The sequence below is a fragment of the Ursus americanus genome, chromosome 3, assembly GCF_024610735.1.
Source record: "Ursus americanus isolate L20-20 chromosome 3, mUrsAme1.1.p, whole genome shotgun sequence".
In the NCBI taxonomy this organism is placed as follows: domain Eukaryota; kingdom Metazoa; phylum Chordata; class Mammalia; order Carnivora; family Ursidae; genus Ursus; species Ursus americanus.
Genome location: NC_142129.1, coordinates 14,619,154 through 14,631,580, shown reverse-complemented (window position 1 = coordinate 14,631,580; position 12,427 = coordinate 14,619,154). Strand labels below are relative to the sequence as shown.

Here is a 12,427-nt window from a genome sequence, read left to right as displayed (position 1 = left end):
AATATAGTATTATATCTGTACCTTACTGGACACTGCTACTTAGATTTCCTGTTGTTACATCACCTTCAACATGTCCAGAACAAAACGTTTCCTTCACAGACCAACTCTTCCGTTTGTTTTAGTCATTTCTCTTGGTGGCGTCATTGTTTGCTCATGCTTGAAATACTCCTGACCTTTTCCTCTCCACACTTGGTTTTCAGTTAGTTAATTGGCTAGTTCATAGTTCCATTTAATTAGTTGATTGAGAGTCATTGTGTTACCAAAAGAATATCGAACTATATTAAAGACTGGATTTAAATTTTTACTCTGCTCCTGCCGGCTTATAATCTTAGGCTTGTGATCTTACGACTTCTCTGAGCCTTGATTTCATTGTTGTAGGAAGGTGGTGATGGAATTGATGATTTCAGAGATCCTTTTCATCTTTAAAATGCTTTTATTCTTCTGTAGAACCCTGTTTTACCTCCATTACCTGCTTTCTCTTTTCTAATTTGACCCTATGGCTTTATTTCTGGCTTATCCTAATAGCCTGTCCTGCTTGCTCTTAACCTCTTTCTTCTTGTCAGTCCATCTAGTAGTGTGGTGTTAATGCTTCTAAAATACAGATTTTATCATGTTCTATTTCTGTCCAAGTAGTCAGGACAGGACATTCTTCTTTGCCTGTAGAGAAAATTCTGCATGTTGATTCATATTCAGAGTCTTCAACAATCTAGTCAGAATCTGTAATTTGATGCAGCAGTCCTGAAGTATTTGAGAAAAGAGAAGTTCAGAGAAATTTAAGTGAATTTCTCAGAGTTAAATGGGTAATAAGATGTTAAGGGAGGTCTTCTGAGTTGCTGAGTACCCAGTCTGTCTTATTTTATTTATTACTTAGACAAAAAGTTTTCAAGTAAAAGTGGAAAAAGCATAAAGCATGAATATTTTCCATTTTATATGATCCCCCATCCCAGACATAAAGCCTGTCAACAACTTAATGTACCTTTTTCACTTTCCTTTCTGTGTGTGTTGTGCATGTGCATGTTCTAACAAATGGCATTATAGCGTTTGATTTTTTTTCACTTGTCTTGGACAAGTTTCCAAATTAGTGGTCTGTATTTTAAAAACATGTCTATATAATATTTCATAATATTGCTGTTCCCTGAATTATTTATTTAGCGACTATTATTATGTTAATAGCTTTGGTTTGGGTGCACAATGTGGCAATGAAATCTTTGTGCATCTGTGTATATTTGCAACTGTTGCTTTAGTTTAATGTCTTTATTTTTTTCATTGAGAATATAAATTCCTTGATAGCAGGAATTATCTTCTTACACTGTTTTATGATTCCCTTTAAGGTCTAGCTGATCTGAGTAAATAGAACAAAGCAAGAATATTTGCAGTTCTTGCAGTGGTGGTTACTATGCCTGGTTTTTGTCACCGATAAATTCATTAATATGTTACTGTCATTAGTTTATAACTGGCAGTACACTCAGATGTGTAGGTCAGCCCTTTGATTTGCTCTACTGTAATATCATGTTTATTTATTGATTTTGATGTATAATTTCTGCATGCCTCTGTTCTGTTACTTAGATTTGTTTCTCCAAAATTAAAGTGGCTTTATTGATTTTTTTTTCTGATTCTAAGAATAATACAGGTTCATTGGATTTAATTCAGCCAGTATCAAACCAGCCTCACAGCAGTGTCTGTACGTGAACTTACAATGGCATTTTAATAAGGTTTTCTTTGCCATCTCTTTTCTCCACTTAGTATCAAGATCATAATTTCTAATGGCTATATAATGTATTATATTACTATTCCATAAATCAGTTAATCAAAACCCTTTTGCTGGGGTCTTAAAATGTTTCTAATTTTTTACATCAAAAAATCTTGTGCATTTACCTTTGTGTACTTATTTCATTGTTTCTTCAAGTTCTTAGAAGTAGAATTCCTTAGTTTAATCATCACATTTATTTAGTAGTCATGGGTTGTGTAAAACCTGGTCTTTTATGTAGGAGGGGAAAAATAAACTATTTTCTTCATGAAGCTTAAAGTCCATTTGAGGACATAACTATGTTCATTTTTGAAATTTCAAAGGAACACTTAGAAAAGCACTTAGAAGAATCAACTTTATTAAACAGTAAAGTGTGGTACAAAATGCTGAGAGGTTGTAAGAGAAGATATCAGAATTAGATATAGTTATTTGGTCAAGACTTCACAAAGGAAATGTACTTAGGATGGAGAAGACAAAAATGCAGAACTGAATTTTTCCAGTTAAAAATAAGCATTTTTCCCATTTACAGTCTAAGAATTTAGATGTCTTTTAATTAAAGCGCCAAGAATAAACTTGTGGTAAGATGTAATTATGAAGTAAATTAGTTATTGAATTTAAAAATTCAAAAACTCTCCCTACGACTTTCATTACAAATAGAGCCATTGTAAGTTAAAATAAATAACCAAACATTGTATTATATTCAGTTTGAAGTTCATTCATTTTACAAGAGAAGCAGCAGCAAATATCTGTGCACTGAGTGCTCAAAGCACTATTGAACCATCAGTGACCAAGTCAGGATTGATTCAGCTTTTGAGGATTGGTCTGTAGCTGGTCATGGTGTGGTTCTATCATGGTTCCCTTTGTGGTGGCTTTTTAATCAGATGATGGTGGTCTCAGCATTAACATGGACACACTTACCCTTCACTCACTTTTACATTGGCAGGTAGTTCTGTTTGTTTTGGCTTGATTGTTCTTTATTTTAAATACTCCTTGTGTGTATGACAGTGCCAGAGTACGTGTTTAGTCATAATGGTATGGATAGAGGAAAACAGATAACTAGTATCTAGAATTCTGAAAATCTGAATACACCTACCGTCCTGCTAGATCCCTGAAGAATAAGCACTGAGGCTATTTCAGGCCAAAAAAAAAAAAAAAAAAAAAATAGGCCCTTCCTCCTAGGACTTTGGCCCCCGGCCAGTCTACTCTTGTAAGCTAGGCTAGACTGGAAAACTAGCTGCAGAGCTCATGGCCCAGGATAGAGTCAGGTTCAGGTGGTCTATCTCCTGGAGGACAATAGCACACAGGAAATAAGACAGAAGAGTAGCATACTTAAGGAAAGAAGTCCCAACAAAATTGGTAATCCATGGAGAGGTGAAGAAGATCTTCTCTTCCAGAACTCAGATCAGTTTTGTACTGGGTTGCATCTTGACCACCCTTGCTTATGAAGCTCAAAACCCCCTCCTGCCAAATTTCTTCCTTGTCCTCTTTATCAGTCTGATTCATTCAACAAATATTTATTAAACATTCCTATATACCAGATAAATTACCCAGTAGGTAAAACAGAAAAAATACTAGTGCTTGTGGAGCTCATATTCTAGTGATGTAGTGAAAATTTCCCCCTTGCACAAATTTCCCTCCAAGGCATACATCCCCCCCCCCACCCAACTTCTTCTTAACCAAAAGTCCATCCTTACATCAGTGGTATAATTGTGAATTGTGTCCTTTTTGGTGTTCATTTTGTTGTTGACCCACATATTTGGGTTTTTTCCTTCGGTTGGTTGTATGATGTAAGTTTCAAGATAGAGCAGAGGAAAAGCCTAGAATTCCTGCCAGTATGGGTGGGCAACAGAGATGTTTAGGTTAAACAGTGAGACAAGATTTATATACTCCTTTTAGGTTTTTATTGATAACAGATTGGAAATCTTGTTAAGCAGAGGATAAAGATAAGGGAGATAACTGGAGGAAAGGCCGTTAGACAACTGCTTTGGGTATCTGCTATGTGTAGAACACTGCATGGTAAAACAGAAGGGGTATTAGACTAGAAATCGGTCTAACCAGATTTTCTAGTAAGTGTCTGGAATAAGTGTCTTTCTGGGCTTTGATTCCATTGTCTGTAAATTGGGAATAAAACTAGATCAGTGAGTGGTTCCCAGCGTTGTACATTAAAAACACCTGGGAGGCTTTTACAGTTCTCTCTTTGGAAGGTAGGGCTTGGACCTGTTTTCAAAAGCTTGTATCAATATTATTACCCCAGGTCTAGGTTAAAAACCACTGCATTGGACCAATGGCATTCCCAACTGTGGTCTCATAGCATTTTAGGAAGTAAGTGTAGCATCCCATAAACAACTGTAGCTATAGAAATACACGTATAAAGGGAGTTGGAGAGATTATTGTGAAGATATCAGTTAAGAAACACTCATTCTAGAGCATGCAGCTCTTGATCGTGAGGTCATGAGTTCAAACCCCATGTTGGGCATGGAGCCTTCTTACACACACAGGCTGGTGTAGCAAAGATGGTAATGGTCTTTTGCAATTTTTTCATTACCATCTTATTTTCCTGCATATTTTAGGAACATTACATTTTTTTCCTATAGCTTCTTAAAAATGTTGCTTAGTAAGCAGTTTTGAATTTCTACACATCAACAGCATGTTTCAGTTGCTGTTTAATGTCACTGGAAGACTCAGTTAATCTGTAGACCTATGAATGAGAGTAAGCAGTGGGGCCTGGAAAAATCTCAGTACGCTCAGCAACAGTGATACGTGAGAGCCATCAATGGGATGAGAACTTATAATACTTGTGAATATTCCTTATTATTTCCCAAAGGATAGCTTTGAAGACATTGTCTATATTTTCCCATTCATTGTTTTACATAATTAATAACCGAGGTAGTAGAGTTTTACAGAGAAACTTAATTTTTCAGATAATCATAAAATCTCAGAGTTGGAAGGAGGAAGCTACTTAACAGTTGAGTACCTTCCTCGCTATCTAAAAAAATGGTTGTCTAAACCTTAGTATTGGGATCTTTCAGTTATCTGGCAACTCATTAACTCTTGAGGTGTGTTCTATCTTTGGAAAGCTTTTGACCATTAGAAAGTTGGTGGGGTTTTTGTTTTTGTTTTTGAGAGAAAGTTAAAATCTGACTCTCGAGTCCCTTGGGCCCATAATAAAATCTATTTCTGCTTCATGCTGAAAAGTTCTTTAGTTGATTGAGGACTAGGTTCACATTTCGATTTTTCTTGGCTAATTGCATCTGTCCTCTGGCTTTTTTTGTATAGCTTGGTTTTGAAACACTTGGTCTAACTCACTTATATCCCTTGAAATGTGTTAGCACACAGAATGTATCATTGGAAGAGAGGTGTTTGCCAGCCTTCAGCAAGAGATTTCTCACTTTGTTCATACTATGTCCTGTAAGTTAATTTATCTTAGTGATGCCACATTGTAACTCTTGATGGGTATGTATTTTAATTTGTCTTAATTTTCTGCTCATAGCTGCTTGTAAATTTGTCTTCTTAGATATGACTGTAAGACTTCATATTTTAAATTTTATTTGATCTATCAATTCTTTTGAATCTTAGATTTTTTTTAAAAAGTTTATTTTTAAGTAATCTCTACACATAGCTTGGGTCTTGAACTCATGACCCTGAAATCAAGAGTCACATGCTCTTCCAACTAAGCCAACCAGGTGCCCAGAATCTTTTGAATCTTAATCCAGTGAATTGACTATTTTTTTTTAGCTTGGAATATTGTACAAAATTGACATTCATATCCTTTGTTGTATCCAGGTTGTTGGCAAAAAAGTTAAGACAGGGTTATATCTAGATATTTACATACAAAGCTTAAGGCCCAGACCTATGTGCCATTGATTGTTCTCGTCTATCCCTTGCTACTAGAAACATCCCTCTGCCTGATACTGGCTTTTTTCTTTTCTTTTTTTTTTTTTTTTAAGGTCTGCCTCCTAAATCTTCTGTAAAACCTTAAGCATTCTTTTCTTAGCTTTTCCTAAGCTAAGTTTGCTTCCTCACACATTTTAAATCCAGTTTAAATGTAACCTCTTCATAAAGACCTTCTCTGATCACCAGGCAGCATCCCATCGTAATGGGAGCGTTACTATTTTATTGAACCTCCTAACTGTATTCAGAGACACAATTATGGTTAGTTATTTGTTTCTAATTATCTTCTAAATGTCAGCTCCATGAGGTCGGAGACCGTATGTATCTCTGTCAGTTAGCTCTGTGTCCCTAGCACCTAGCATAGTGCTTGGCACAAATGGGTACACAGTTAATTGAAGGAATGACTTTACTACTATAGTGTTTGCATAGTTTACTATACCTTTTCAAATTATCGTATTCCCTTTTTACCAACCTTCCAGCAATTCTGAGACATTCTTTTGACAGGATAGCATACTTTCAGTTTGGAAAATCTGTTTTACTTGGGTCATCCATTAATCACATCTGTAAATATCTTCGCATCTAGCCCAATTTTTTCCCCTCAGTATTCCCCCTAAAAGATTTCCTGAAAGATCTTACTTGCTCAGATGCATGTAAAAATGGCCAGATTTTTAGGAATTTTTGTCTCAGGAGAAAATCTCTGATTTGGTAAATAATGTCTAATTGGAATTCTAAGTACAAGGATCCTAGGTTCAATGGGAGTATATTTAATATCCCTGATATATGCTTGTAAACAGGATTTGATACTTGTTTTTTGTGAAGTTATATCGAGTCTTAATAAATTTCTTTCTACTAGTTCACCTAGAGTCTTGTCTAGAATCCTTATCAAGGTTACTGGTCTTATGTTTGAGGACTCCATCTTTATTTGAAAATCAGAATGTTCTCGGGGTGCCTGGGTGGCTCAGTCATTAAGCGTCTGCTTTCAGCTCAGGGCATGATCCCACGTTCCTGGGATTGAGCCCTACGTCGGGCTCCTCTGCTGGGAGCCTGCTTCTTCGTCTCCCACTCCGCCTGCCTGTGTTCCCTCCTCACTGGCTGTCTCTCTCTCTGTCAAATAAATAAATAAAATCTTAAAAAAAAAAAAAAAAAAACAATGTTCTCAAAGAATACTGACTTTAATACAGATATTTGGTTTACATATTTTTTAGCTTAATTTTAAACTAACATTATCTTTTCTGTGTTAATGGGCTAAGTGAAATTAGTTTTGATACAGAAGCTAGAAGCTTTTTTCAGATTTTTATAGTTTTCCTCGTCCGTTCTTAAGTACAAAAGTAATCACTGTTCCCATCTGTTGGTAGAATTGATGTGGATTTTCTTCTGGCACCAAGTTTTATACTTGTGAAATTTTGTAATTTGAAAGTTCATAAATAAGCATCTGTAAGACTTAATTTGTATTTTGAAGAGAACTGTGCTTGTTAATGAATTTTTGAAAAATGTGTTTACTGTTTGAATAATATGTCTTATTTTTCACCCCCTAGAGAATGGATCTTGGAGAATGCCTGAAAGTTCATGACCTGGCTTTAAGAGCAGATTATGAAATTGCATCCAAAGAACAAGATTTTTTCTTTGAACTTGATGTATGTGATTTTGCTTTAATGGGTTAGATTATTTTTTGTAGTAAAACATTTTGAATATGGATTAATATCTCTATAGGAAAAGGCTCTTAGCAAATTATCTTCTTTGTGTTATGAAGGACAGTACTAAATTGAGTAAGATCATGTATTTTCTTGACAGACAACATTTAAAAAAAATAAGGTGGACATTTTATGAAAATGTGTAAAAATCCATGCAATGCATATATGCTTTTGAAAAACTATTCCAGGAAAGTTGTGATGATTAAGGAAACCTCAATTTAATTAAGCACATGTAAACAACAAATTTCTGATGTATTTAAGGCCCTTTAATAGTTTACTGAATTTTTACATTCATTTTTATTTTTGTATCTATGAATATATATATATAGAGAGAGGATGTGAAGTACAGTGTTTTTATGTAAAACTAATAGAAGAAATATTAGAGTAGGAGGTACCATTTAGGTACCTTAAAGGCTCAAGATCTGATTTGTAGTTTATACAAACGGAATTGTTTGTACAAAACTAGGGAAATTTTTTTTATATTTATATAAAACATACCAGTTAGCATTTCATAAAAGATATTGATGAGCGTACATCTTATACTTTTTACAGTAAGGTAAAGCAGTCACTAAGCACCCCCATGTACTTCTAAGAATTTCTGCTAATAGAAATCAAAGTCAGGAGTGCCTGGGTGGCTCAGTCAATTAAGCGGCCAACTTGGTTTCAGCTCAGGTCATGGTCTCAGGGTTGTGAGATCAAGTCCTGCACCACATTCTGTACTGGGAGTGGAGCCTGCTTAAGATTCTCTCTCCCTCTCCTTCTCTCCCTGGCCCTGCACATTCTCTCTCCGTCAAAAAACAAAACAACAAAATGAAAGTCATCTGTGTAAACATAATTTAATATGGGGCTGGAACAGTTGGGAGAGACATCTTTAATTAGATTTTGATTTAATATATTCTGGGCATAAAATATAGTGGAAATCATCTAGAGGTAGGGGTATGGATATTTAGGTCATTTTCCATATTTTACCATTTTTCTTCTAGTGGTTTGTGGGCCTTGCAGAATATTTTTATAGTCATCTCATTTATAAGTGCTTTAAAAATATTCTAATGAGTTAATTCAATAGGGTCTTCCCTATTCTGAGGTGATAAGAGTTCTCTCATGGTTTCTTCTGGTATTTTTTATGGCTTCATTTTAAACACTTAGATCTTTGAACCAAGTTAAATTTATGCTGGTCTAAGGAATTGAGGTATAGATTTAGCTTTATTTTTCCAGATACCCACTTAATTGACCCAACACTACTGATTAGTACATCTTTTTCCTCTCACTCTTTGAGATGCCACTTTTATTTTCCCATAAGGAAATTTTAATAGATATATCTTGTGAATTTAAAGATGAATTTTAAATTAAAAGAGCTAAATAACCTTTTTTAAAAAGATTTGTATTTATTTGAGAGAGAGTGAACAAGAAAGAGAGTGCACACACAGGAAGGGGGGGAAGAGGCAGAGGGAAGGAGAACCAGACTCCTGCTGAGCAGGGATTCCAACATGGGGCTCTGTCCCAGGACTCCAGGACCATGACTTGAGCGGAAGGCAGCCGCTTTAACCAACTGAGCCACCCAAGTGCCCCTCAATAGCTATTTCTTTGTTATCACAGATAAGAGCTTTTAAATGAGCCTGTTGGTTTTCGCTTTCAAGAAATTCTTAGAATTTGCTATGTGCTGAATAAGTTTCTATTTTTAATTAAACTTTTGTATTTTAAATTAACTCTGTTTCTGTACAGTAAGGTATGAAAGTCCAAATTGCTTGACTTGGGAATAAATCTTAAGAGTTTATGTTTAAATGAATTACTATTTAATTTCAGACATCATAATTTATGCCTGACAGATGTCTTTAATTATTGAATTGGATTTTTACAATGTAGACATTGCTAAAATTGTCACTGGTTGGTTCTTTGAAAAGAAAGCAGGTTTTCCTGATTGTAACATTTTCATTATGGAAAATTTGAGAAGCATGGAAAAACAGATTATTAAAAATTATCCATATATCTGAAAAGAATTATTGCTAAAATTTTATGTATGCTCTTCCCTTTTTTTCCTATGCTTTATTTTACACAATTGGTATTTTATGGCTTATGATACTGTGTAACATGCTTTTTATTTACAAATCATGAACATTTTCTTATATCATTAAGTATTCTATTAAAACCTTTTTTTTAACGGCTGAAGATTAAAATTCCTACGTTACCTAGATATTTAGGTTATTTACAACTTTTCACCATAAAAATAACATTGTGAGGAACATCTTTGAATATTAAGCCTTTTATGTATCTGATCACTTTCTTAAAAGGCATTTCTGGAAGCAAAAATTTATACTAAGGGGACATTTTCAAGTCTTTTTGATACTATTTACCACCTTGCCTTTTTTAAACGCTGCACTGATCTGTGGTTTCTTCAGCACAGTGTGAGAGTGATAGTTTCCTTATAGTTTTACCTTTCCTGGGAATTATTTATGTTTAGTCTTTGCCAATTTGATAGGTGATGAGTAGTATTTTTGGTTCGTAATTGAACCTGCTTTTGTTACTTTTTTACTACCCTATTAGCATTAAGAAATAATAAAGGGGCACCTGGGTGGCTCTGTTGGTTAAGTGTCTGACTCTTGATCTCAGCTCAGGTCTTGATCTCAGGGTCGTGAGTTCAGACCTTGCATTGGGCTCCACGCTGGGTGTGGAGCCTACTTTAAAAAATAAGAAAATTATGTATAATTTTTGAGTAAAGATATTCCTGAATAAAGTTGATTTTTTTTGGCAGTAATTGTCTTTTAATTAAACTTTGCAGGCTATGGATCATCTTCAGTCATTCATTGCAGATTGTGATCGAAGAACAGAAGTGGCTAAGAAAAGATTAGCAGAAACTCAAGAAGAGATTAGTGCTGAAGTGGCAGCAAAGGTAAGAATTTTCAGTTATTTCATTGGTACTACAAAATACCGTTTCAGCTCACTAATTTTAACTTTTTATTTTGAAATAATCACATCCACAGATTGCAAAGACATATATAGGGAATTCTCTGAACTCTTCCTCTAGCTTCCCCTGATGTTCACATTTTATACAACTATAGTACACTGTCAAAGCCAAGAAATTGATACTGGTCCAATCGTGACAGTTTATTCAGATTTTACCAGTTATGTGTGCACTTGTGTGTGTATGTGTATACGTAGCTCTGTGCAGTTTTACCACATGTGTAAGTAACTTGGGTAACTACCACCATAATGAAGTTAGTGCTCTGTAACATCACCATGAGACTCCCTCATGTTACCTCTCTATAGCCATATCTCTTCCCCCTTTTCCCTGTCTTCTGGTGACCACTAATGTATTCTCCGGCTCTGTAATTATTTTCCTGAATATTACATAAATGGAATCATGTAACCTTTTCAGATTGTTTCTTTTCACTCGGCACAGGTTACTTGATTCAGACAAGTTGCTGTGTGTATCAGTAGTTCATTCCTTTTTGAGTAGTATTCCGTGGTATGGATATACCACAGTTTAACCACACATTGAAGGATGTTTGGGTTGCTTGCAGTTACTGGTTAGCACCAGTAAAACTGCAATAAACATTTCATTTCTCTGGGATAGATGCCTAAGAATGCAGTTTCTGGGTCATGTGGTCATATGGTAAGTCCATTTTTAGTTTTGAGTGCAGGTGTCAAACTTTTTTCTAAAGTGGCTACCAGCAATGTGTTAGTGATTTGGTTTCTTCACATCTGTGCCAACATTTGATGGTGTCACTAATTTTCATTTTAGCCATTCTTAAAGGTGTGTAGTGATATTTCTTGGTTTCAGTTTGCATTTCCCTAATGCCTAATGATGCTGAACATTTTTTTCTTGTGTTTATTTGCCATTTATGTACCTCTTTAATGAAATATCTATCTTAAACCCATTTTCCAAATGGACTGTTCATTTTTTTTAAATGTTGAGTTTTTAGTGTTCTTTAGATGTTCTGTTTTACCCCCCACTTAAAAAAAAATACTTTGTGGTGCGAGTACCTGGGTGGCCCAAGTCAGTTAAGCATCCAGCTCTTGATCTCTCAGCTCAGGTCTTGATCTCAGGGTTGTGAGTTCAAGCCTTGCGTTGGGCTCCATGCTGGGTGTGAAGCCTACTTAAAAAAAAAAAAAAAAAATTTTTTTAAAAATATGAACATACATGCAAGAAGTGGAAAGAGATTCCCTGGCTGGTTCAGTTGGTAGAGCATGCAACTCTTGATCTCTGGGTTGTGAGTTTGAGCCCCACATTGGGTGTGGAGATGCTTAAATAAATAAACTTTAAAAATACAAATAAAAACTAGAAAAGTACAGTCCAGTGGATTCGTAGTCAGTTTTTTGCTCTTGTTTCATTGTTTTTTATTTATTAAAGATTTTATTTATTTGAGAGAGAGAGGGTGAGAGAGAGAGAAATGGAGCAGGGGAAGGGACAGAGGGAGAGGGAGAAGCAGACTCCTCACTGAACAAGGAGCCCGACATGAGGCTCAATCCCAGGACTCTGAGATCATGACCTGAGCCGAAGGCAGACTCTTTTTTTTTTTTTTTTTTTAAGATTTTATTTATTTATTTGACAGAGATAGAGACAGCCAGCGAGAGAGGGAACACAAGCAGGGGGAGTGGGAGAGGAAGAAGCAGGCTCATAACGGAGGAGCCTGATGTGGGACTTGATCCCATAACACCGGCATCATGCCCTGAGCTGAAGGCAGATGCTTAACCGCTGTGCCACCCAGGCGCCCCCGAAGGCAGACTCTTAACTGACTGAGCCACCCAGATGGCCCTGTTTCATTATTTTAAAAGCAAATTCCAGATGTCACATCGTTTCACCTCTAAAACATAGAACATCATTTCACATCCATAAAGTTAACAATTTTTAAATATTATCTAATATCCTGAATGTGTTCATTTTCTCTGTATAGAGTTGGTTTGTTCTAATCAGAATGTTAAAGCCCCTGTATTGTATTTTGTTGATTTGATGACTTACTACTTTGAAACATTTTGTGCCATTCAATATAGTTTGTACATTTTATGAAAATGCAGAATGGAGATAAAGAATTTACCTAGATAGAGTGGATGACAGCATTAAATAAGTTCTCAGAGATGGATGTACAGAGGGAAATGGATT

At 35.5% G+C, this 12,427-nt stretch overlaps 1 protein-coding gene across 4 annotated transcripts in view; it reads left to right on the top strand.

Annotated features, from left to right (window-relative positions):
- The window catches only part of LOC123788889 (putative RNA-binding protein Luc7-like 2), a 75,516-nt gene that overhangs the window by 36,835 nt on the left and 26,254 nt on the right, over positions 1-12,427 (top strand). For all 4 annotated transcript variants that reach the window (XM_087860795.1, XM_045792538.2, XM_087860794.1 and 1 more), the window contains 2 exons: positions 7,174-7,272; positions 10,106-10,216. In XM_087860795.1, coding sequence (XP_087716921.1) covers positions 7,174-7,272; positions 10,106-10,216 — 210 coding nt within the window. The remainder of the gene's footprint in view (positions 1-7,173; positions 7,273-10,105; positions 10,217-12,427) is intronic.